This window comes from Lynx rufus, unplaced genomic scaffold (assembly GCF_022079265.1).
Source record: "Lynx rufus isolate CCGP_SWC_20201006 ecotype Redwood Valley unplaced genomic scaffold, mLynRuf1.p SCAF_11, whole genome shotgun sequence".
Lineage (NCBI taxonomy): Eukaryota > Metazoa > Chordata > Mammalia > Carnivora > Felidae > Lynx > Lynx rufus.
The window spans coordinates 51,999,165-52,025,553 of NW_025814825.1; the positions used below are offsets into that span (position 1 = coordinate 51,999,165).

Sequence of the window (26,389 nt, forward strand, 5' to 3'; positions counted from 1 at the left end):
TGAAGAAAGGTGAGAAATACATTTTTTGGATGGTTCAAAAACAACCACACATCCATACGTGAGAAGATAAATTTCCCGTATTGGTAAATTTATTTCCGCAGGCCAAAACATGTCTACTGACCTGATCTAGACAACTGATCTTCTCAGCAGGATAAACTCCATACCCACACCTAGAACAAGCTTGCACATTCATCGTGATGTCCGAAGAGAGCAGACAAAAAGAGGCAACAGGCAAGAAATCCAAGGAACAGTCCCAGGCTAGCTGTTCAAGTCTCCCCAAATCCTGACCACCGTCAAAACCTTGTGGACACCTTGCTCATTCAAAATCCAACTTCCACTTTCCTTTGCTGACCTTCTAGTTTGAAGTCAGCAGCTGGATGGTTTTTAAAGCTGCCACTTACTCAAGGGGCTATTTTGGCGACTGGCTTAGCACGCATGCGTCTGGGAAATGAGCTGGAGGTATTTCTAGCTGACGTGCTTCTCTAAATAGAAAAATGAACTCACAACAGCATCATGTTTATGTGGGTGACCAAATCCTCGTGTGTGATTAGGCAGCATGTAGTAGTTTAACACTAACTGTGATCATAACCCAAGAAAAGAATACAAAGAGATAGGCCACACACTCATCCAATGATCAAATTAGAAAAGCTTGCTCTATGAGGCCTGTGACTAAAGCAGAGAGGCCAGCTCCCAAAAATATAAGAAACAAAACAGGATTGATTCACTCCATGGGAGGGGTAAACACCGTATCTGAATTTTAGCTTTATCTATTAAAAATGTTTATAATAGGGCGCCTGGCTGGCTCAGTCAGTGAGGTCCGACTTTGGCTCAGGTCATGATTTCACGATTCTTGGGTTCCAGCCCCGCGTTGGGCCCTCTGCTGACAGCTCAGAGCCTGAAGCCTGCTTCGGATTCTGTGTCTCCTTCTCTCTGCCCCTCCCTCACTTGTGCGCGCTCTCTCAATCTCTCTCTCTCTCTCTCAAAACTAAACTTTTTAAAAAAATCTAAAAAAATAAAAATAAAAAAGATGTTCACAACAGTGAGGCTGAAAACTGATTAGGATAAGAACACACTAGACCTCTCAGTGTTTTGGTCTCTGTACGTTATCCTAGATCGTTCCAAGAAGGTCTGTTTATTCTCTTCCTTCCCAGGCCTGAAGTGGGGCAGCTTAAAGACGAGCCCTCTCTTCCTGGCTTCATGAAGCCCCTCCGTCACCTTCAGTGTTCATTCACCTCCATGTCACCTGAAAACAGACCTTCTAGAAACAGCTTCCAAAAGATGGCACCTCACCTGTTTCCACCCCTCACCTGACCACTTTCTATGGCCCTTACCCTGCTTTATGTTCTTCATCGAAGTTAACCACCACTGGACATCTTGAGTATCAGAATCTCTGCATTTTAAAATTTCCTGTCTCCTGGCTCAGTGGGTTGAGCATCCGACTTCGGCTCAGGTCACGATCTCACGGTTCCTGAGTTCTAGACCCACATCGGGCTCGCAGCTGTCAGCACAGAACCCGCTTCGGATCCTCTGCCGGCCCCCCTCCCCCGGCCCCTCCCCCGCTCACGCTCTCTCTTTCAAAAATAAAGAAAACATTTTGAAAATAAATAAATAATAAAACAGAATAAAATAAAAGTATCGGTCTCCTCCATCAAAATACAAGTTCCTTCAAAACAGGATCCCTGGTTCTTGTCATTTCTTTCCCTAGTGCCTGGAACAAGGCCTGACACAGAAAAGACGTTCAGTTAAATACTGAGCTGGGAAGGGGGAGTAGGTTGCAAAGCAAGTGGGGAAAAAGCAGAAAGCAGCATTCACACGACACGAAGGAGGGGCTGCAGTCTGGGGTTCCCACAGATAGATAGCGGGGCCCAAGGCTGCTCTCTCAGCAGGAAGGGGACCCCGAGCAGGGACCCCAGGCTCCGGAAGGCTCCCACGCTGAAAGTTGGTGCAGGACTTGAAGTGTTCCCAGAACGTTCTGCTCTTTAACAGGCTTCTCAAGCTTTTCCTGGGTGGCTGGGTGCGAGCCCCAGTAATCACTGAGAAAGGACTCAGAGGGATGAGGAATTACAGTCAGATTCCACGTAAGTTAAAAGCCACTTAACACTTCTCTAAGGGGTGACCTAGCCGCTGCGGTTCGAGGTCGCCCTTGTGAAAACAATTACCAGAATGAAGACGTTGAATTGGATTTGTACCTTTACCTCTGCTTCTAAAAGGCATTTATTAGGGATCAGAAGTCACGAGGAGAACAAGCCCAGTGAACTAGAATCGGACACCTTAAGGAACTCGGGTGACCGCTCACTGCTGGAGCGAGATCCACAGGGCTCCCCTCTGCTTGACAGGCACTGTGGGCGGTCGCTCCTTTGTCCATCCCACCCCGCTCACTTCCGGTAGAGCCCTCCCCCACCTTGCCACAGTGACTACCTAAGCCACCCATCCAAGCCGAAGCCAAGGAGCACACGACACTCGTGTGGCCTTCGGGATACGTTCAGACGTGTCTTAGCCTGGGTTCCCCGCAAAACAGAACAGGAGGCAAAGGCTTATGTCCAAGGACTTTATTTAGAAGTGTAGTGCCAGGGAGAAGAAAAGAGGCGGGAAATGGTGGTGCAGTTGGGGAGGGGGTCAATATGAAGGTTCACCCTCAAAGGAGCCACTGCCTGATAGGAGGTGCACTGGACAGCTCGATCGCCATCTTCCCAGAGGCTACATAAACAACTTCTAATCAGGAACATCTGCTACAGGAAGGAAGGGGGAAGAATATACCTCTTGGCCCTTGTCTCCCATTGGTGGGAGTCCCACTGGGTGTTAACTTCCCTACGCGTCCATGCTGTGTATATGCCCGTGGCGTCCCCCAGCATCTTATGCTTCAACAGCGACAGGGGAAAACAGCAAAGACAACAGAAGGCCAAAGACACTGTTGGTCGTGCCCCCATGAAGATGGCCAGAGCCCACACAGAGCTACTTGCCAGTGCTGAGGCTGCGTGGATCTAAAGTGGCTCCTGGGGCGCCTGGGCGGCTCAGCTGGTTGAATGTCTGACTTCGGCTCAGGCCATGATTTCACCGTTCATGAGTTCGAGCCCTGAATCCGGCTCTCTGCTGTTGGTACCAACCAGCTTTGGATCCTCTGTCTCCCTCTCTCTCTCTCTCTCTCTCTCTGCCTTTCCCCTCCTCTCAAAAATAAACACTAAATAAACAAGTAAATAAATAAATAAATAAATAATAAATAAATAAAGTGGCTCCTGAGAGGTGTCCGATATGCCGTCCAATCACCAGAGAGTCCGAGACTTGGGCTTGGTTGTGGTGAGCCAGGGCCAGGCCATGGAGAATCTTCTGGGTCCTCGATTTGGATGCTTTTGCCAACACTGCCCCACGTTTCTTTGTTTTTTTGGTTTTTTTTTTTCTGAAGTCCTGACTCATAGGGACATTGTGATCAGTGAAAAACCCCACATTTCGTTTCAAACGAATCGCTACCATGTTCAGTCTGTGGATAACTGACTTTCTTTATGAACTTAAACGGAGCACTTGTTTATCTCTTCAATTTCGTCCTGTTGATGGAAGCCCCGTTGCTTCAGCAGGTCAAGATCTTTTTGTACCTTGGTTCTGTCATCCAGAAGATGAGGTCATTCTTCCTAGCTCTGAGTCATTTCCAGTGCCCCCCAGGGCCATGGATGTGAAACAGTTTTGAAATTACAGGGAGATGACAAATTCAGAGGGAGGAGAAAGCTCCCGACCCTTCGTTCTGTCCCTGTCACTTTGCTTAGACTGGAATTGTCCCTCCCTCGCTGGGGGGGGGTGCATGTCTACCTTAGTTTACGTTCTCCCAAAAGCAGATCTTGAGGGGAGGACTTGGTAGTTCATTTGGGGAGTGGTTCCACAAGGCAGGAGTGAGGGTGTGAGTGAGCCACAGAAAGAAGGGCCAATAAAGTCAAATACGTGATTCTGAGCTAATTACCACAGCACACGGCCTATAACAAGTAAAGTAACGTGACGTAACATAACAACGTAACAAGCCGCTACCCCTGCTTTGAGCCGAGACAGACAGTCCCCCACCTTCTCCTCACCCTGGGGCTGAGATCCAAATCTTGCTGAAGAGAGTGTGGCTGTGACTCACTAGATGACAGAGAAGTCACTGTCATGCCGTGCTGGTAGAACTTGCTAGAAATCTGGCCCCTAGAACTTCCTGGAAATCGACTCTCTAGGTTCATAGGGAGGTATCTCAAAACCATGTGAGGGAGTGCCAGGGTTGTTGGATGCTGCCGGCTGGTAGGCAGAGCAGTAGCTGGGCACCAGGGAAGCTCGGTGCGCCACAGAAACCCGAGAAGCCTCTGTAAGAGCCTGATTTTCCAGGAGCACACCAGAGATACTGGTTTTCCTCCTGTAATCTCTGTCCAGCACCCCCTATAGGCAAAGCATAACATGGCAGGGGGAGGGAAGCAAGGAAAACTACATAAAGGGCCCAGGTTAATTTTTACGGAACAGACAAAAAGGGTGAATGCGGAGCTGAGAGACAATTAACTGATAAAAGGTTCAACACGAATTCCCCCTTTCAGGGAATTCTGCCTAAGCCCAGAGTTTCCCACTCTTCCCCTCCACCACCCCCCGTTGAAGGAGGCTGCCGGTGCCTCAACCAGAGTTTGGGTTTGGGCTTGTGACTCTTAAGACGTTTCTGGGCATTTCTGTTAAACAAGGGATATCCTTCAATGGAGTCCTGTATAAAGTCATAGCCTGGCCTGAGCTGTGCTGTGAAGGATTGGAGAAACATCACTGGTGGCATCCTTTGGGGGTCCTGTGCTCAGCAGGATGAGGGGGGGATTAAGGAGCTCGCCAGGGCAAGAGGAGAGGGCCAGAGGGAAGGGCCGAAGGGACCAGTCCAGGAGCACCCAGGAGTCTAGCCCTGGGGAAACCATTTGAGTAATGGAGTTTGGGGACTTTTCTAGAGAGAGGGGGAAGACTTACATGCTAATCATGTGAGTATGGAAAGGAAGCAGAAGACAATGGCATGGGCCAAGGCTGGAGAGACACAAGAAATACAGTTAGAATGTCACTTGGATCTAAAGTCTCAGTAAAACTATTATAGAGGGAAAAGTTCAAAATTATTTCTTCTCTTCCATATCTCCATGATTTTACTTGTTAATACTGGGAAAATCCAGCCTCAGAGCAATATCTTTGGGGTTCCCCATGCCAGCCCACACTAAAGAACTGAAAAAAGAAAGTTTTCCTTCAAACCATCTTTCTTAGCCAGCAACGAATTCCTACGTGCAATACAAATATACATTTGCATGATATAACTTACCGTAAAGACTTCTTGAGGATGGAAAATTCATTATTTTTCTAGGCAACCTGATCCTGGTTCTGCCGCTAGGAAGGGTGTGGAAAACTCCTCTGAGCCTCAGATTCTTTATCTATAAAATGAGCAGAGGGAGTAGTAGTTAAGGTCCCTTCCAAATCTAACATTGTGTTTCACTCTATCTCCAGAATAACCTGCAAAAAACGTAAATTTATAAATTAAATTAGAAAGCAACCAATTTTCCTTACTGGTAGTTTTCATTTCTCAAAGGATTCACAACCGAATTCCTTTAAAAAAGCAAATTATCTTAGTGTCTACAGGGACTTAGTTTATCCCCAACATTTTAGAAACATGGATGTTATATAAACTGCCTTAGCCTGTTTGGGCTGCTGTAACAACATACTACAGACTGAATAGCTTATAAACAGCAGGAACTTATTTCACCCGGTCCTGGAGGCTAGAAGTCCAAGATCATGGTGCCGGCATGATGGGGTTCTCCCGAGACCCCCTTTGGGGATGCAGTCTGCAACTTCCGTCTGTGTCCTCACCGGGTGGAAGGGGCTAGAAAGCTCTGTCAGGCCTTTTTTTTTTATAAGGGCACTAATCCCACTCACCAGGGCTCCACCCTCAAGACTTAAGCACTTCCCAAAATCATACCTAACTCCTAATACCATCACGCGGAGAGCATCGAGTTCCACCATGGGGGCCGTGGGCACAAATTTCCAGCCTATATAACACAGCCATATTGGAAACAGTGTGACTGCTTAAAACATTCGGGAATTCGGGATTTTTGCAGCAGTTAGTAAATTACAGCCATGCCCTGACACTTACCTGGAGCCAGTCCTTCCTAGACCAAGAAAGCGTCCTTACCTGGTGAGATTCTAGAGACGGTTACTTTAGTCTCGGGCCCAGGGTAAAGCCAGCAAACAAAACGACAAGATGTGGTTCTTGCCTGATCTCACGCCACGACGGTTTCCTTTCACTCAAGGTGGTTGAAAGTTCTTCAAAAGCAATTATTTCTGGCACAGGTAGAAGTGTAACTTCTCATACGTTCACACCTCAGTGTGACCCGTTAATTAGTCGCTTCCCTGAGCGGGGTTGGAGACAGAGGCATAGGAGGCGCGGGCTGGAGGCCCAAGGGTGAAGAGCCAGCGTGTGTGTTGCGCGTGTGCATCCGCGCACGTGTGCGGGGCGCAGGGGCAGGAGTGAGGTGGGATCCGGGAGAGCGCACGGTCCCTCCCACGTTCCACTAAGTCACGGCCACATCCCCAGTGGCTGACACTTGGGGGCGCTCAGTAAATCGAGCAGGACAGATTCTGGCACTAACTTCAGACCAGTTCTCCGAGTTAGGAGACGGAGCTCGTCCACGATGACAGAGCGGAGTTCGGGTCCTACCGCCCCCCGCGCGAACCGAGACGCCCCAGCGAGTGGAAGCCCATCGGCTCCCAGGAGCCCCGCCTCGGAGAAGGTAGCTCCAGCTGCTGCGGGCGCCCGGCACCCAATCCCCGGGGTGGGCACGCCACCAGCACGGACTGGGGTCGGGGGTCCGGCTGGGGAAGAGCCCTCTGGCTGTGGGAACCGGGTCCCCGAACCGGTGCGGAGACCCGAAGGGAGGTGCAGACGGGGGACAGCATTGGCAGGAGGGGAGAACCCCTGGCGAGCGCCCGACCCTCGAGCGCCGCGAAGTCCGCGGGGCGCGCTCTTCAGGGTGTGCGGCTGCGGTTCCGTGCGCGCCCCGTTTGCCGAGCGCGCTCCCGGGTCCCTTGGAGAGCGCCGGGGGTGCAGAAGGTGCGCTCCCGGGGACTGTGAGCGCGGCGTCGGGATCGCAGAGCTGCCTGCGAACTTTATCCGGCAAGTTCGAGGGGTGCGCGGCCAACTTTGCACGGGCGCCTTTCCCCCGGGCGGTGAACGCGGACAGCGTGCGGACCCGGCCACCAGTTTTGCAGAGGGCGCCCTCCAGGGGCGGTGCGCGCCGGCCGCGCTAGCAGCAGGCGTCGCCCGCTGTCCGGCCTGCCCGGGGCTGCCCCGCGCGACTCCGCCCCCTGCCACGCCGGGGCTTTTACTTTCGCTTTCGTTTGGGCGGCCTCAGACCCTCAGCGCCGAGGGACCGCGACGGACGCCAGCGCTGGCCGCCCCGCCGCCCGCCGCGCCGGGGCCTGGTAACTTCCGCCCCCGCCCCCGCTTGCGCCCCTCCCGCCCGCGTGCGCTCTTTCCCTCCCTCCACAACCGCCCTCCCACCTGGCCCTGCTCCCCCTCTCATCCCCCCAGCCGGCCCGCAACGAAACTTTGGGAAAAGAAAGGGCCCTCGCGCCCCCCGCCCCCCTCCGGCATCGCTGGCTCGGCTCAGCGCGCCCTCCCTTCCCCGCTAACAACCTGGGACTGCAGGGCAGTTCGGGCTGTTCGGGATTTGGAAAAAGGGGGCGTGGATTGAGACGCGAAGGAGGGGATCGAGCTCTCGCAAGGCAGGCAGTGAGCGCTCGGGTGTCTGACGGCCCTGGGCGCCAGTCCCCGCGTCCCTGTTTGTCAGCTGTGGGCCTCGGTCCTCCCTGTGCCTGTCTGTTAAATGGGATCGGTGGTGACCGCGGGCTGACGGTTGCTGCCAGGCTGTAAGGAGGTGACAGGTGCACAGCCCCTCCGTCGGAGCTCAGTGCGTTGGAGCTGCGTTGGGGCCCCTGGTACTGAGCTCTTGAAGGTCTCTTGAGGAAGTGAAAAAAAGGCAGGCTGCAGGTCACCTTGCTACCGTTCACCGTTGCACTCAAGTTTAGCGTTTATGGGGCAGTAAAATCGCTTGTCGTTATTCTGTGTGGGTCATTTCTAGGCCATTTCGCCTGAACTCTTGGCTCTGGCAGGCTGCGTGGCCCTGTCCTTTGTTTACTTACAGGTTATTTCCTCCTTCGGGGGCTACGGCCTGAGCCCTTACAAAGGGGATGAACACAAGAAAATAACAGTAGGCCTGCCCTCTCCAGGCACAGCAGAGGTGAGATAGGCCTGGATTTTCTTGGGTAGGCTGTGGAAAGCCAAGCCTTGGCCTGACTGAAATGATGTGGCCAGGATTAGGCACCTCACTTGGTCAGCACCCTTATTCTGGGTGAACTTGAGTTCACCCAGAAATCAAGCCTAGCCTCATAGGAGTAAGACAGTCGTTGAATGTTTCCTGTCCCTCTGCGCAGCGTTCAGCATCAACCCAGCAAGATGCTGTAGGTTTCAGGCTGAAGACCCTTCTGGCCTAATGTTTGGAGGGAAAACTCTGGGAGGCCTCCCACGGCTGATCCATAGACATAAACCTGAATTTTATGTCTCTGTAGTCAAGTCCAAAGTCCCCTCCACGTGGCTGGGAAGGACAAGCAGTTTAAGCTTCACCCCTGCTTTGACGGAATAGGTCAAGGGTTTACTGAGTGTGCCGTTCCCCTCTGCCTGCAGCACCCCCCGGCCTTGTACCCTCTGGGCTTCCCCTTCTCAGACCTCAGGTCAGATATCTCCTCCCCTGAGAACCTTCCCGAATTCCTCTGAGGCCCAGTCGGGTCCCCCGGGATGGCCACAGATTGTTGGTCCGCATGGCACTCACTACAATCGCAGCCTGACATTTTGCCCTCCTTTTATCACAGTTTGTCCCCCATCAAGGCAGCACCAGGTCAGTTTGCTCACAGCAGTGTCCCCAGCTCCTAGCACACGGCCTGGTGCGTTAGGCTCCCAGTAAGTATTTGAGGAGGAGGAGCTGCCCCAACTCTTCCCAGCACCCCCAACACCATCAGAGCAAAAGTCTGGCTTTCTTAGGAGCTGTTTTGCTTAGGTTTGTCCTTTTTTAAAAAAAAAATTGATCACGTTGTTTTATCATGATACATCCTAGATTCAGCCTTAAAGACTGGCATTAGCAAAAGGCTCAAGGCTTAATTACCACATGTTGAAGGTAGTGTCTTCTGATGGCTCTTGTATAACTTTAACTTGCTAACTTTAAAAAGTATTTCTGTGCTTTGCTAACAACAATCCACACTGAAAAGTAACTAAGTCTATGTAAAAGAGATGAGATAAAATTATCGAGCGTTTCTGCGTGCCTGGATTCCTGCTTATCTCCTTTGGGAATGGGGTCATCTCTGTTTTCAAGAAACATTTTGCACCCTAATCTGAACGCTCTAACCGCCCCCCCCCCGCCCCCCGCTGAACACACAATACACGTTGCTGGCGATGGTAGAGGGTTGATGAGATGTTGAGAAACAAGGTGGCCACCTGACTTCCCACAGTCATGGTAGAAAGCTCGTGTGGGACCCTCCCTCCCTCTCCGTTCTCTCCTTACTGCCCAGCTCACCCCTCAGGTAAGCTGCAGGGGGACGTGATAATACTACTCAGAACTCCTCACAGCCACTGGGTCAACACTCTGCCATCTTGGATGCCTCCCTTCCCTCAAGCTGGGTTCCTTCTCCCCAGAGAAGTCGTTACTTGTGCTCTGGGGCACAGTGTGTTGTGTCCAGTGGATGCCTTCTTGTTTTCTGACTGAGTGAAAACATCCCTGGGCGAGCCTAACAGAAATGCAGACCTGCATCTGCGCGCCCACTCTGTGCAATTGCTCAGAGATTGAGACCAGCAGAAATTAGACTCTGGAGAGGGTTTCCTTTGTTACTGAAAGCCGAGCCCTTCACGGGGAAGGAAACAGGACTGGATGTAGGAAAAACGGCTTTAGTACAGGCTCTGCTAAAACTCTCTTCTAACCGGCCATATCACTTTTAGCAGATTCTCTTCCCTTGCGACATTTGTTTCTTCCAGCTTTCCGTTCAGTTAATATTTCTTTCGTAGGCACCTTTTGGGTGTTGGGCGCTTCTCCCGTGATGAACTTAGAATTGTTGTGTTTGAGCTACAAAGAAGCAGAGTGAAAATGAAAAAAAAAAGACAAAGAGAACAGGGGTGGGGGGAGCTGATGAGATAGGTGTAATCAAGGAGGACCTCCCTATGGAGGTGCCATTTAAGCTGAATTCTGAAGATTGATTATTAGCCCGCTGGACAAAGGTGTCATGTCCAGCAGATGTATGAGTGGTGACTTCCAGAAAGAGAGAACTATGAGCCCTGACAGAACCTGAAATGAGCATGTTTAAGGATGCTGGGAGGCTGCATGGTATAATGGTAACGGGGGGGGGGGTGTGCTCTGGGTGGGGTGCATGCTGCTGGCTTCAGATCCAAGTCCTGCTCTTTACTCGTAATACAACCTGGGACAAGCTATCTACCTTTTTCTAACCTCACCTTCCTCATCTGTCAAAAAGCAGTGATCATAGGAATGGTCCGACAGCATTGTTGAAAATATTAAATAAGATAATGCTTACAAAGCAATTAGCACAAGCAAATAATAAGTCAGTTTCTATTCTCATTGTTGGTTTCACGTCTTAAAAGTAGAGGGAGTAGCAGGTTAGTAAGAGATCCCACTTTTTTTAAATAAAGAGCCAGGTAGTAAATATTTTAGGCTTTTCAGGCCATATGGTCTCTGTCACAATTGCTCAACAGGCATGGGTATGCCTGTATTAACAATAAAACTTTATTTACAAAAACAAGTGGTAGGCCGGAGTTTGCCAACTCCAATACTAGATCATAAAGGGTCTTAAAACCCAAGGAGGTGGGTTTAGATTTGAACTGTTGGATCATAGGGATGTCTTGAAGATTCTGGAAGAGGAAAATGATACGATGGAAATCTATCTATTTTGGTAGAACCCGCCGAAAACCGTCTGACACAGAGAGCGTTTGCTTTTTGCAGGTTGCTAATGTTTTCGAACGGGGTTCAAGCGATGCCAGGCAAAGCTTGAGCACCTTGTCACCTGTCAGGAATGAAGGGGGAGTTTCCTGTTACAGACCTTCCACAGCTTCTCTTACTGGGGGATCCTTTAACAAAATCAGGGACGCCAGATTAGAAGCTCCCTGAGGGCACAGCTTTTGTTCTCTTTGCTGCTGCCTCCCCCCTCTCTGGAACAGTGCCTCAAATAGAGTTGGCACTGGAGCATTTAAATGAATGGTTGGTGCAGGAGCCCTGGAGCCTAAACATGCAAAACTGCTCATCTCCAGGCTTAATCAAAAACCGCAACACCTAGGGGCGCCTGGGTGGCTCATTTGGTTAAGCCTCTGACTCTTGATCTTGGCTCAGGTCACGATCCCACCGTTTTGTGAGTTCGAGCCCTGCCTTGGGCTCCGTCTGTGCCGACAGTGGAGAGCCTGCTTGGGATTTCCTCTCTCTCTCTCTCTGCCCCTCCCTGGCTCACGCTCTCTCTGTATCTCTCGAACTAAATAAATAAAATTAAAGAAAAATGTTAGCAAAAAAAAACCTGTGTCATCTAATGAGTGCTGCTTAAAAGGATCATGAGGCCAGTGATGCGCTAGATACCAAGGTTCTGGTTTTTTGTCTTCCTTCCAGATGGCAGACGATCAGGGCTGTGGTGTGGAGCAGGCAACTGGGGACTCAGCAAGCAGAGATGCAGTTGATGCTAAGCCAGACCGGTCTTCCTTTGTGCCATCACTCTTCAGGTACGTTTCCTGGGCTGAAGAGGGGCCCCGGGCCCCTCCAGCCTGCCATGCCTCAGCCATCTCCACACACGCGTGGGGAGAGGGACATTCAGGGCAGGAGGTCCGTGCTGCGCGTGGAAGATTTGCACAGAACCCTGACAGCTGTGTGTGACAACATTAGGGTTCCGGTGTGCACTTCCTGTCTCTGGGGGCAAGCCCAGAGGTGGGGGAAACCAAACTGGCGGGGGGGGGGGGTCCTCCGGCTCCGCGGCTGTGCATCTGGGCGGCACCTGCCCAGGAGGGAGGGGCTGTCCGCATCAGAGGTGATTTGCAGGCAGCCTCCTTCGGGGCAGAGCCTGGGTTGCTTCTGCCCTTTGGGACCAGGTTTGGCTGCCAGGCAGAATCCAGGGGCATGGGACAGGAGGTTTTAGGGTAGCCCTCCATTGAAGGAAGCATGCCGTCTGCTGATTCTCACCTTGTCGTTTCCTGAGTCCGCTTCTAAAATTCCAGATCTTGGCATTTAATAATAATAATAACAACAACTTAATTTATTGCGTTTTCGTGTGCTAGCTCAGTATGGCACGCCGTCCTCCTAATCCCCGGAGATAGTTCTATCGCTATCACCATTTCATAGGCAGGGAAACTGAGGCACACAGACGTTTACCAGCTTGCCTCTTTGATGACAGTTAATAAATGTCAGAGGGGCGCCTGGGTGGCTCTGTTGGTTAAGCATCTGACTCTGGATTCCGGCTCAGGTTGTAATCTCATGGTTTGTGAGCTCAAGCCCCGCGTTGGGGCTCTGTGCTGACAGTGCAGAGCCCACATGGGATTCTCTCTCTCTCTCTTTCTCTCTCGCTCTCTCTCAAAAATAAATAAATAGGGGCGCCTGGGTGGCGCAGTCGGTTAAGCGTCCGACTTCAGCCAGGTCACGATCTCGCGGTCCGTGAGTTCAAGCCCCGCGTCAGGCTCTGGGCTGATGGCTCAGAGCCTGGAGCCTGTTTCTGATTCTGTGTCTCCCTCTCTCTCTGCCCCTCCCCTGTTCATGCTCTGTCTCTCTCTGTCCCAAAAATAAATAAACGTTGAAAAAAAAAAAATAAATAAATAAATAAACATTTTTTTAAATTAAAAAAAAGTGAATGGTGGACCTGAGATGAGAACGTACATGGTACCACCACCACCCAACAGCTCTCCTGTGCTCTCCATTTAAAAGTAGGAATGCAGGGACCCGGAGGGGCCCCTCACCTCCCCTCACCCTTGGCCATGGGGCGGCAGGCAACAGGGCTTCCTCGCAAGAAGCCGGAGGGCACTGTGGGTCAGAAGCATCAGACTTTTCGGCGTCTCCTAAGCCGAGCCCCACCTGGGAGGGACGGTGACAGAGATCAAAGTTGAGGTTAGGGAGTGCTCCCAAGCAGTGCTCAGGAGGGGAAGAGCTGGTGATGAGGGGCAGCCTGGCTCCCTCCAAACAATCCCAGAGAAACCCTTGGGTCACACCATCCCGGACAGGACTCGGAAAAGTGAGAAGACCTCCACATCCTGGACCTGCGTTCCTTTGGCCTTGGTGGGCATTTAGGGTCAAGGATACCCCATGAAATGAGCAGAACATGCAGCTGCAACTCCTGAGAACTTTCGAAAGCCATAAGGTCAATTGATCCAGTACGAGCCCTTTAGAACAGTGGCCAGCAAATGTTTCGTCAACGGAGCTGCAAAATAACGTTCTAAAATGACACATGCACACACATACTTTTTTTTGGTGTTGTTGTTTGTTTTTTACATTTATTTATTTTTGAGAAACAGAGTGAGACAAAGAGTGAGCGGGGGGCGGGGGGGCAGAGAGAGAAGGAGACACAGAATCCGAAGCAGGCTCCAGGCTCCGAGCTGGCAGCACAGAGCCTGACGTGGGGCTCGAACCCGCGAACTGTGAGATCATGACCTGAGCTGAAGTCGGACGCTCAGCCGACTGAGCCACCCAGGCGCCCCTATCTGCACACACATATTTTAAGGTGACCTATAAATTTCTTGGCAAATAGGTGCAAAGGACGTGAGAATATTTCAGTTTTCCCAGGTCTCTGAGTCTTTGGGTTAAGCAGGTTGCCTCTCGGTGACAGAGAAACAGGAACTGTGTAATTATCATTTCGGAAGTCTTAGTAGAGCCTTGTGGTATACTTCCCAGAAATTATGAAACCCAGCAGTATGTTGTAAATACTGACATTTGAAAATCACTTCTTTAAATGTATTCAGTGGACTCTGAATCCACAGTACTTTTGTAACCACGTTTCTCCCTTAAAAATGTACACGAGCAAGCTGTCTTTAACAGCTGGAATTTTTGTTGTTTCTTTTTTCCCGGAACTCTTGTTTTTTCGCTTTATTTCCCCCCACAGTATTTTATTCTGCTGTCATAGATTTAGTTGCTTGAATGATCTCCCCATGGTGCATCTCTGTAACCTAAAGGTGTGCATCAATGCATATGCATAAAGGTTTTCAAAATTTTTAAAAAGTTTTTTTTTTTTTGAGAGAAAGAGAGAGACAGAGTGCAAGTGGGGGAGGGGCAGAGTGAGAGGGAGACCCAGAATCTGCAGCAGGCTCTGAGCTGTCAGCACAGAGCCCGACCCGGGGCTCGAACTCACACACCGTGAGATCATGACCCAAGTCAAAGTTGGACACTTAACCGACCGAGCCACCCATGCCCCCCTATGTATGCATAAATTTTAAGACATTTTTCCAGGTATCATGAGTATTACAAGAAATTTCTGCTGTGTTAAGTTACTGAAAATTTCTCCGAGACTAAGTTACTGTCTTGACTCTTATTAATTCACAGTTGATCCAAACAAATGTTGGTAAGTCATTAGCACTATTAAATCATTTTTCATCAAGATAATTATTCAATAGAAATTGCATTTAAATTGCAACTTATAATGGGAAAGCGGGCTTTTCAAAAGCTAGCTTATGCATACGTGGATAAATGAGAGCCATTGCCAGAATAAGGAAGCGTTCAGTTATCCCCTCTTTTGCCTGTTTGTCGTTTTTAGAGGTAGAAGCGCTAGGAAACCATGAATAAGTACGTGGGATGGCAACAGTTTTGTGATAATAATGTCACTTAATTCTTTGAATTCCTTCTAAGTTCTGTGCCAAAGAATGACAAATCAATTAGGTCCTTCAATTGTATCGAAAATAATTACAAATTACTTGACTTACAAAAGGGTTATTCTGCCCTTAGAAACATTGATTTTTTTTCCGTTAATGGGAAGTATGCTCAAAAGGCTTTCCCAAAACTTCTCAAAAAACTGTTAATTAAACCTGTTCCTCTTTAGTTGGAGGCAAATTGTTTAACCCAAAATATTCCCAACAGAGATAAGATAATTAAAGTAGCGATGATAAACATTTGTCAGTATCCTTTTTTTTTTTTTTGGATAAAAAGCTTTTAAACTGTCTGCTTTCTGAAATATTTCATGGTTAAGACCTTAGAGCTGCGAATGTAGCTCATTCACTTACGTAAAATGTCTGCTGTATATTTTAGTTGACAAAGCCAGTCCTTCTTGTCAAACTAATCTGCCACACCAGATTTGCTTTCAACCAATAAAGGTCTGATACCATTTCCAGTTCAGCAAATGTGTTATAAGGCATCCCTGTGACAACCGTCTTGTTTCTAATTCTTAGAGGATGGATTCACGGATGGATGGATGGATGGATGGATGGATGGATGGATAGATGAATGGAAGAAAGGAAGGTTGGATGGATAGATGTAGGGTGGGGAGGGAGGGAAGGAAAGAGGAAGGAAAGGGCTCAAAGAAAGCCGGATGCTGTGTTCACTTCTCTCAGTGTTTATTTGCTTTGCTGTCACAGAACTCTAGCTCAAAAGTGATAGTGTCTTTGGAAATAATCAGGAAGTGAAAAAGGCAAAGTCATTATTTAAGAGCCACAACGTTCCCTTTCCATTCTATAGTTATTTTTATTCAGTATATTTTGTAAACACATCATTGAATTTTGAACAGCCCAGGGTGGCCCCAAACAGCCCTATTTCTAATGCCATCCTTCACCCTTATTAGACTCTTGTGTAAATAGCCCATTACAGTGCCTGATTCAAGGAGACCCACAGATACTTATATTTGAGTTGTCTATTAGATGATGTGGAGGTTTTGACACCATCTAAGAATTAGGGTGGATGAGAATTCTGCTCTTCTTTTACTTGGTGGGAGATGGGAAACAGGGGAGGCAGGATCTCAGGCAAACCAGTTTTCGGAAAAATACACATGCAAGTTGAGGATCTGATCATGAATTCCCTTAAAATATCCTATGTCTGCACCCCTTGGAAGGTCTTTGAGTGCCCTGTTTGAACACCTCTGCCTTAAGATGCATCATTTTACGGAAGAGACATGGTCTGTGGTATTGGGGTTTTTACCCCCTTAAGTCCTTTGGAAAGGTCAGTAAGCTCAGGTAATTTTCTGTATTCTAGTTCGCTACCTTTTTATAGCATGGCTGATGTTGACATCAAGCTTCATTTATCAAAATAAACAATTATCCTTGCAAAATATTTGAATTCAATTCCATTTTCCAATCAAATATTTGAATTAAAGTAAATGGGCAGGGGCCGGACTTTAGAAGGGTTTGTCTGTCAGTCATATTAAGGATTTGGAATCCTAAAGAACAAGGAAGTCATGGAAAAGTTTAAGTAGAGTGACTTGATCAACCATACCTACCAAAAAAAAAAAAAAAAAAAAAAAAGTGCCGGAGCAGCAGAGCTGCAGTGCGGGGCAGGGCCTGAAGGGGGTGCTGTTGCAAATTCTCTGGGCGAGAATGGGAGCGAAACGCCAGCCGAATACGACAGGTGGAGTCTTCGCCTTTGGCCCCAGATGTGCCAGACTTTGTGACCAAGAGGGTTGAAGGGCTGAAGAGGGGAGAGGCGAGGAGGAAAGTGGCACCTGGACCCCAGGGAATGGCTGAAGTCATATAGTGACCCCTGAACTGTCTGGCTAGGAAAGGGATGACGAAATCCATTATTTCTAACAGAAAAACCGGTGTTTGCCACCTTCCATTGCTTCCCTGAACATTTCTGCTGCCTTGGCCCTGCTGCCCGAGAGCGCAGGACGGATTTGGGTGGTGCCAGGGACTTGGCATGTGATGGGACCAGACCCTAAGTGCAACTCCAGACAGTCGGATTTGCCGCAAAGAGCAGGTGTCCACTGTCACACCTGACTGGTCAACACCGTCTACTTTCACTTCTGTTACTTAAGATTCTAAACGGGAGTTGTTTATTCTGCTGAATTTAATTCATTGGGGTGACCTGAAAATGGCAGAGCAAACGGTCCACCTCCACGGAGTGAGGGACGCTAAGTATGCCACAGGTCCGACGTGTGGGTGCATCAACCACTGCGCTGGAGTGCTCCCCCCAGCTGATGGTGGGCACCCTATGCAGACTGTCCTGTCCCCAGCTCCTTTCTTGGGGCGTCAGAATTGCTATCAGGTGGCACCTCTTGCCCCTCTCTAATTGAGGACATGTGCCCTCCCCCGGAGACCTCAAGGATTCTGGGAAACAAGTCTCCTTTTTCCCCCCAAAGCTTGGGAGGACCCAGTGGCCCCAGGTAGTTCCAAGCTCTCAGACTTGTCTTGGCTTTTTCGCCTCACTGTCACTAGATGGCGCCACAGCCTCGTTTTATTTCCATTCCATTGGACCCTGAGTAAACCCAACTGCTCTTTAACTTAATTTTTTTTTTTTTGAAAAACAAGAATGCATTAAAATGTTTTCTTATTTCCCGATTATTGAAGAACAGTTGGAAAACATAGGAAACCGCGAAGGAAAGACATGTAAGATATTAACTTAAAATTAGTAAAAGTGTTTTAATTAGTTAAAATTAGTAGAAGTAAAAAGAAAAAAGGAGAAATTGGTATATGCACAGCCTGCATTCATTTTGAGCCATTGTTTAAGGAACAAGGCCTAAAGTCATCTGCGAACTTATAGAGGGATTCTTCTTGAAGTAAAGGTAACCCAAGCACCTGGCACAGGTTACCGGCCATCCGTGTTAGCAGTGTGGTCCCTGCCCTGAATGTAAACTCAGGTTCTTCTAGAATGTCTAGGCATGGCTACAGAAAATGGCTAATGGCTGAGAATAGCTAATTGCTGAATTGTAGTATATTAGGAACTATGGGAGGAGGAGGGAGAGCCAGAGGAGTTGGAAGTTGAGTTATCAGGGCCCAGGAAGAGCCCCAGCGACAGTGATGGTCAGGCCAAGCTACAAAGCACACAGATTCTTAGAAAGTGAGTGGAGGCCCACAGCCTGGTGGCACCACACCGGGAGCCATCGAGGGTACGAGACCAGGCCCCACCCAGCAGCCTCACACATGTCCTCTCGCAGGCATACCTCAGCTCTGAAATCAGAGGCTTAGTTCTGCTCAAGGTCAGCATTAAGGGAAATAAAAGACAAAGCAGCAAACAGATTTCATGCACTCAGATTTCCCCCGGGCCCTGGTGGAGCCTTTGTGTCCCTGCAAAGAGGTTTGCTTATCTTTCCATTTACCAGGTGAAGGGGGCAGGAGAAAAGCCTCATTTTTGAAACTTGATAAATCCCCTGTTTTTGAGACGCTGGTTCAGATCCCATGGACTTTGTCTTCCATATCATCTTCGTGCTCTGCCCTGTGTGCTCTTCGAGTGTATTTAATGGATGCCACAGGGTTATAATTCTTTTTCCTGCATTGCAACTTGGGTTTCTCCACCAGTTAAGTGTTATATGTAAATAGATCCCTGTAAAAAATGTGTGTTATTTGCATAATTATAAGAAAGATCCTGGTGGCCTGTCTTTTCATTTGGAGGGGAGGGTGTTTCAGAAGAAGCAATGCTTTGGAATTAAAGAACAGAACAAAGATAACAGACCTTAACTCATTCCAAAGAATATGTTAAGCAAAAGCCATTCGATCACACCCACTGATTAAGAGAGGCCAGGTCTGGGCCCCCTAAAAGAAAGAGAATGGTAAAATATACCCAGGGAGTTTACTTTTCAATACAGGAAGTCTTCGAATTCATACTACAGAATACTGGATGCCTGTCTCCGAAATTTGTACGTAGACCGTACTAACGATTTAATGCTGTAATAAATCTTGAAGCAGTGATGACTTTAGAATGGCAACAATGGAGGTGTGGAGGTGGACATCCCAGGTTCTGGTTCTGGCCTTGCCTCCCAATCACTAGTTGAGGTACCAGCAAGTCCTTTGACCTCTTTGAACCTCAGTTTCTGCCTCTGCATAATAGGTATATGAATACCTGTCCACTGGATTGCTTATGAGAATTGAATACAGTAACTGTCAGCTTACTGAACTGCCTGATGAGGAAGAAACTGTACATGATTCCTGACAGGGAAGAAATCATAGAACCGTAACGTTCAAACTGGAAGACGCCTTAAAAATGTGATTTATCCAGCTCCCTCCCATAACAGTCAAGGACGGTGAAGATCAGAGAGGTAAAGTACTTTACCCATAGTCACCCAGCAAGACCAGCACCAAGACCTGGGTCTAACTTGGGGTCCAGCGATTCACCCCATACATCAAGTGCCAGTCACAACTGCATTGGCGTTGAGCTGGTCAGCCACGTTAATCCACCAGCAGAGCGGGTTTTTTCTTCTACCCAAGTGGGTCAGCAAATTTAATTCTTCGTGGAAATTGCTCCCTTTCTGCCCTGCTTCAGCTGAGGGCTTGGCCAGAGTTCCAGCAGGGCTAGCGATGGGCGTTCTGATAGAGGGTCAAGTGCCCGTTTCAGGAGCAGAGAACCACACCTCTAAAGCATGGTGACGGGATCCAGAGACTTTGAAGCTTCCCCCACATGCAGAATAGCTCCAGTTATTCTAGGTTATTGCTCTTCTAGAAGGGAAATCATGAGCTAGCTGTATGGTTAAAAGAAAAAAGTGAAGAAGGGAAGTAAATGATCAGGTTTTCATAGTAATAAAAATGTTAAAACACTGTGCAGAATTAAGCCTAGGTGCAGAAAAGTACTATGAAACTTAAGACCTGTTGTTTCTCGGGGGAACACGCGGTCACAAGTAAGAGTTGTGCAGTGTGGCCTTGCCTGTTCAAACCCCGAGCTTGCTGGGGCTCAGGGTGTTCTGTCTGGCACGCATGTGTAACAGTGGGTTTGTCTGTTGCTCCACAGATGAGGAAGAATGAGGGCCGGGGCACCTGGGTGGCTCAGCGGGTTAAGCATCCGACTCTTGATTTCTGCTTAGGTCACGATCTCACGGTTTGTGAGATCGAGCCCCACCTCGGGTTCTGCACTGACAGCACGGAACCTGCATGGGATTCTCTCTCTCCCTCTCTCTCTGCCTCTCTCTTTCTTTCTCAACATAAATAAGCATTAAGAAAAAAGAGAGAGAGGACTGAGTCCTGTTAGCTGTTCTAAATTCTAGAGTCCCCCGCCATCATACAGACAGCAGTTTGAGGCTGTTTCAAGAGAATTCTGTCCTTTATCTCCCTCCTGCATTTTTTTTTAAATTCTTTTATCAATTTTTATTGTCAGAGGTCTCTCTGCTTTGTTTTCCAGGGGAGGAGGCAAGTGATGTGAGAAGGGGAAGGAATCTTTCCCTCCATAGCCTATTTTAAATGGACTTTGTTCCCCAAAGTAAGCGTATGTTTGCAAATCTGGGTTCCAGAACAGAATGTGTGGAGCCGGATTTCTCTCTGCTCACAGACCTGAGCGTGACCGAGGGTTCGGTTTGCCCAGGATATCAGGTGTTACACCTCTGCTCTGTCAGTGACACACCTTTCACTGACCGCGACCTTGAACCAGGAAATTGAGAAAAGCATCATTGTGAGCAGTTTGCTTAATAAGGGTGTCGTTTTTACGTGTTCACACTTTCCTCCTTGCATTTGGAGGGGTGAGATGGGGAAGGGTAGTAACTCCTGGATCATTCACTTTGTTCAAGACGATTGAAAAATGATTTATATGCCTCATTTGACAATTAAGGTCTTTGGCTTGCCTCTGTAGTCTTTTATTATTTGTACGAATGCCTTGCGTGCTTTTATAAGGCGAAAAATAACCTCAAGCACTTGGACTCTGATTCACCACAAACTCCCCTCCGATTTTGGTTCATTTACTTACATATAATTTTGCCACCTCCTGTAGCTTGGCACTTTGTTGGGTTGCCCACATCTGCACGCTCATCACTTTAAATAGCCGTGTGGTATTTTATTCGACTGAATCTCAGTCTCTTGCTTAGCCATTCCCGTTTCCATGTTTTCACTCTTAAAAATGGTGCCGCTGGCTGCATCTTTGTGGAAGTTTGGGGTATTGTTTCCCCCCCACTTCAGATCCCATGCTCCTAGAAAGTCACTTTTTCTCTAGGGAGCTGTCCCGGGGTGGGGAGAATGCAGCCGTGTGGAGCCTGGGCATTTCTGCCGGTCAGCAGAGAAGGGGGAGGCCAGTGTGACTTTCCCAGCCCCAGCGTGAATGGTCCTATGGAAAACTCCAGTGTGCGGTTCACTGCTGATTCAGTCACGGGCCTTCAGGGCCAGGCGGGCTGTGCCAGTCTCCTGTCCCCTGCTGAGCCCCGAGCATGTTGAGTTTTTATTATTACAGAGAAGAAGGAAACCCGCTGCCCAGAGTTGCCGGGCGAAGCCTAGTTCTGATGCACAGGGGGGTCCTTTCGGATGGAGACACGAGGTACCGCCTTCAGTCTTTCCTTTCCTCTCTGCCTTGCTCTGTGCCTTGGTATGTCAGGACTGTCGGGGATACCCGCTGTTAAAATGTTGAAACCATGAATGAATCATCCCAAAAATATTTAGACAAAGCAGCTACGAAAACCAGAGCCCTAGTTCCGAATGGAACAGCCCTGGGGAAATGTGTGCCTGGTGGTGTGTTTACTTTCCTGCTGATGAATGTCTGCAAACAGATAGAGCTTCTGGGGATCCTATTCATGGAGACGCTTTAGAAAATAAACAGTAGCAGGTTTGCGTGCTTCTATTCCCTTCCAAATATAGAAAGGTATAATTCACATCTCGAGCAGCCTAGGGGATCTGGACGAGGATAAAACCTGTATTTATCCACTCCGGTGATGGGGAAAATTATACTCACGCCCAGAGTGGATTGTAAAAGTTCATTGTGCCCTTACTGAGGTTTTTTTACTTCTTCGCAAAGTAGGCAGAGTATTTTTGTCCTACAGTGGTTTCTGGTACAGGTTGCTATAGGCTCTTCAAGGATGTCTTTTTTGTATAAATAACCATCAGGGCTTGTTTGTGATTTTGTGCCTCTTGACTTTGTTGAAATGACTGAGTTGCCCTCGCACTGCAGAATTTGAGGTTCCAAAAAACAGGTCCCTAACCGAAGAAGTTAGGATAATCTAGTTTCTTCCTGATAATCAATGCTGGCATTGTCTGTGTTCTTAGCAGAGATTTGAGCCTCTCGGAATGTGTCTGGGAAGAGAAGATAATGGTACTTGCTCATACTGGTGAGGAAATGCAATACCAAGAAAAAATAAAAGACGGTTAGGAAGCATTGGTATTCGATTGACTGCCCATTGCATTTTAGTGCACACTTTTGAACAGTTGCTAAGTTCTGCCAGGTTATGGTAGTTATTGCAATCTTGTTTGGCCCTAAGAGCAGTGATTTCATGGCCAGATTTATTTATTTTTTTAATCTGTGGCCAATTGTGAAACCCAGGAGCTTTTAAGAGGATTTAGAACTTTTAATTCACTGTTCTGGTTTGTCATGAGCCTTGCACTTGTGAGCAAGAATCCTGTGTTTCTTCTCAGCATAGTAATCTTGGCCAAAGTCTTCAGAAAGTGAAAAAGGTCAGGATAAAAGCTAGGTTTATCAGCAGAGAATTAGCGAAGGCAGAGGAGAAGGGGTGCGGTGGGGAGGGCGGGGGCGCAGGTAGTTTGGAAAGTGGTAGAATCTGACTTAAATACTGTGGCCAGTTTTTATTTACTGTGTCTTTCCCTGCCTCTCATCTATACTTTGCAGAATAAATGGGATAATGATGTTGAACAGGCTTTGTAAAGCATAAAACACTATTCAGTGATATTAGTGATGCTTGTTCCTGGTGACTTAGGGAATGTCTGGAGTGGTTCCTCCTCCCCCGTTGGCGCGGTTTGTCAGATTCAGGACAAAGACTGGTTTTCCAATGATCTGGTCCTGGGGTCTCTGTGCCACAGCAATTCCGTGCTCTAGGCTCTTCTGCAGAAAAGTCCTATCAACCCAGGAAAACAAGAATATCCACTTTCAGAAGATCTTATCTCTGGGGGAGGATCACCAGCTGAAGAAGTTTCCAATCTGATAAATGTGAAAGAAAGAAAGAAAGAAAGAAAGAAAGAAAGAAAGAAAGAAAGAAAGAAAGGGAGAGAAAGAAAGAAAGAAAGAAAGAAAGAAAGAAAGAAAGAAAGAAAAAAAGAAAAAGAAAAAAGAAGTTTCTAATCTGGGTCTTTGAAAGCTTCTTAGCAGCCTTCTCGTTCCCCACCCCTGGGAGAACCTGGCCCCGCTGAGCTGTGGACCGTTACCATCTCTCTGCGGTGGCTAATTAATTAGCACAGTCTCTTTGGAGCCCTTGAATCGCCTGCTTCTGTCTGATAGCAGTTGTTTATCTGACGGTCTGCCTGGCTCTAGCAATTGATTTCCAAACAGACAGTAACTCTTTAAGAGCTATTGGCACCGGGATGGCAAAGCTTCCCTCCCCTGACTCTGAGTTACTGCGCCACCAAGGCCACGCAGGGGACCCGCCGAACACCGTGCCAACGAGGAAGAGCAAAGGTGGCGTTGCACACACAGTGGCATTTCCTGGAAGCGTCTCAGTTGCGTTGTCCAAGTAACAGCAGTGTAACATTTCACTTGACTGTCACCCCTAGGAGACCTCGCAGTTTTCACGGAAAGCTGGACCCTAAATACGGTCTCGCTGCTGCCGATTGGCACCTTCCCCAGGCCGTGCTTCCCGAGGTGTATCTGGTCTGAGTTTCTGGCCAAGAACCGAGGGTCCCAAAGGCCGTGCCCACGTGGAGAGTGGTGTCTGAGAGCGGAGGGTGAGCTGGCCCTGGGGACCGCAGTGAGAGCTGAGGGTCCGGGGAGCCCAGGCAGCAGGCAGACAGGCTAGTGCTGAGGCCCTCACATGTCAGAGGCGAGCGGCTCCATGAAGACACCCAGGTCCAGCTCTGATCCTCTAGGTCTAAGCTTGAGGCCCCGGGAATCTGGATGTTAATAGAGACAAGAAATGTGAGAATAGGAAACTTCGTGTTGGACCTGTGAGTGAATCTGGGCTCTCTACCCCTGTGTGGCTTTGTGTTCTCAGGCAAGCTAATGTCATGGGGCCAGCACCTGACAGAGTGGTCGTCAAGAGCACATGAGGTAACGTATACAAGGCAGTGAGCGTTCCAGAATGGTCCTTCTTAGAACTGTGTTTATTACCAGCACGGTTATTGACACGGAGAGGAGGAAAAAGCTCAAAAGGCTAAGGAAGAAAATCACGTGTAAGATCACAGTGAAAAACAGAAACACGGTGTCTCTTTAACAAGTAGCACAAAAAAAGTCTGAATCCAGTAATCTTCAACATAAGCCAAGTAACGGAATCTGTTTGCAGCAGGTGATTTTTAACTACTGAATCATTTTTTTTTTAATTTTTTTTTTTTTTACATTTATTTATTTTCGAGAGACAGAGAGAGACAGAGCACAAGTTGGGGGAGGGGCAGAGAGAGAAGGAGACACAGAATCCGAAGCAGGCTCCAGGCTCTGAGCCATCAGCCCAGAGCCCGACGCGGGGTTCAAACTCACAAACTGTTGAGATCAGGACCTGAGCCGAAGTCGGACGCTTAACCGACTGAGCCACCCAGGCGCCCCGCTACTAAATCATTTTTATTGTAACCTTTTGAATAATTAATTCAGTCACATGTACTAAAAAAGATATACAGTCAAATCCTTCCTCCTTCATGCTGCCCTTGCCCCAGGGCCCCTATTCCACAGGTAACCACTCTTCGTGATATACAACTACCATTAGTAATAATAACATTTAGGTACTATTTTCTGCAGGCCATAAGCTGTTCTGAGCGCTTTTTGAATATCAGCTTGTTTATAAGCTGGGAGGCAGATGTGGTAATTTTGTTCTTTTTACAAACGAGGAATCACAGAGGGGTTAAGCAACTTGCTGATCTCTCGGCTCTGTAGTAGAGCCAGGTTTCAGAGCCAGGCAGCCCAGCCCTGGAATTAATGAGTTTACCCATTATGTCACCCTTCAAGAGTCTTTATGCAGGTACAATCGCATGTAAACGTAGATTTTCCCCTCGTCTTCCCCCAAAGGGTGGTGTACCATTGCCGTCGTTTTGTCCCTCTGTTTTCTTTCATACTTAACCTCCGCCTTGGAAATGATCCCACGTAGGGACACAGAGAACTTCCTCATTCTTCCCTGCGGTACCGTGTTATTTTGATTAAACACCCTGCCCTTCGCGGTTCGTCCAGGAAGTAGAGACTGAACTGGATCTTTGTACCTGTCTGCAGGTCATTATGGGAGGGGCCGACCGGACACATTTGTGTCTTCCAGCCAGGTCTTTTCACCGAGGCACGCTGTGAAGGTCCACAGTTGGAAATAAGAGCCGCGGCGGGGGTGGGGGAAAGGGAAGAAAACCCGCCAGGCCACGAGTGTCTCCAGATAGCCTTAGGGGTCACGCACAAGAGAAGTGCTGCAGTGAAATAACTGTCCTGTGTGGGTAAACATGCAGCAGCTAGGGGCTATCCTAAAAGAGTCGCCTCTCAGAAGTCATTTCTCTTCCCAAATGTGAGGCTGTCCTTAATATCTCTGCAGCAGCCTTGCAGGCAGAATGGGAAACATGGAAGTGAAGGCCTTGCTCTCCCTGGAGTCTTTGAAGCGAGAATGGGACAGAAAGGGCGCTAATCCCCAGGAGAGGGTGCTGGGAAGCCTCGAGGCTAGTCAGTGAGGGACTCTGAGCTCTTGGACTCTGATTCTAGCAGAATGTATCTATTCTGCTGTGGGCTTCGGGCCACATTTTTTTTTTTTTTTTTGTCCTGGTGCTCTGTCCATCTTGACAGCCCTTTCGTCCTTTTGTCTGTCCAGTTACATGCTTTAACCCGGTCACAGGGGCACAGGGGTTGCTTCCCCACAAGTTAAGCTGCAGATGGAATTTTCCCAAGGCCGGTGCCTCTTAAGAAGATGAAGTCAATGGAGTAGAATTGATTGCTCTCTAATACACGTTTGGGATCTGGAAAGACCTGGGTTTAACAAAAAGCTATTTGGGGTTAGAAGGAAAAATAAACAACGGACTCAAATCCACAAAGAGGAAGCAGATACTCTGAGAGTTCAAGTTAGGGGCCGGTGAGGTAAGGGAATCCCCTCCCTTTTGAAATATTTACCAGGGATAAGACTCACATCTCATATTCAATTTTAAGGTACTTTTCATAACCATGGAAATTTCTTTAAAGTGTATCTATCATTATTCCCCTTTTGTGTTCCTTTTTTTAAAAATTTATTTTCCAGGGGCGCCTGGGTGGTGCAGTCGGTTAAACGTCCGACTTCAGCCAGGTCATGATCTCGCGGTCCGTGAGTTCGAGCCCCGCGTCAGGCTCTGGGCTGATGGCTCAGAGCCTGGAGCCTGTTTCCGATTCTGTGTCTCCCTCTCTCTCTGCCCCTCCCCCGTTCATGCTCTGTCTCTCTCTGTCCCAAAAAT

At 48.3% G+C, this 26,389-nt stretch overlaps 2 protein-coding genes across 5 annotated transcripts in view; one reads left to right on the forward strand and one right to left on the reverse strand.

Annotated features, from left to right (window-relative positions):
- NRAP (nebulin related anchoring protein) overlaps positions 1-6,655 on the reverse strand; it is a 76,253-nt gene extending 69,598 nt beyond the window's left edge. The window contains exon 1 of the mRNA XM_047073465.1: positions 5,288-6,655. The gene's annotated coding sequence lies outside the window, so the exon portion shown is untranslated. The remainder of the gene's footprint in view (positions 1-5,287) is intronic.
- CASP7 (caspase 7) overlaps positions 6,645-26,389 on the forward strand; it is a 30,854-nt gene continuing 11,109 nt past the window's right edge. Inside the window, exons 1-2 of one of the 4 annotated variants that reach the window (XR_006960937.1) lie at positions 6,645-6,749; positions 11,667-11,776. Coding sequence is in view for 3 of the 4 variants with exons in the window: in XM_047073473.1 (XP_046929429.1) it covers positions 6,651-6,749; positions 11,667-11,776 (209 nt within the window). In the remaining variant the exon portion in view is untranslated. Of the gene's footprint in view, positions 6,750-7,361; positions 7,441-7,617; positions 9,592-11,666; positions 11,777-26,389 lie in introns of those variants that run through there. The other 3 variants (XM_047073473.1, XM_047073475.1, XM_047073474.1) reach the window with 3 other exon arrangements.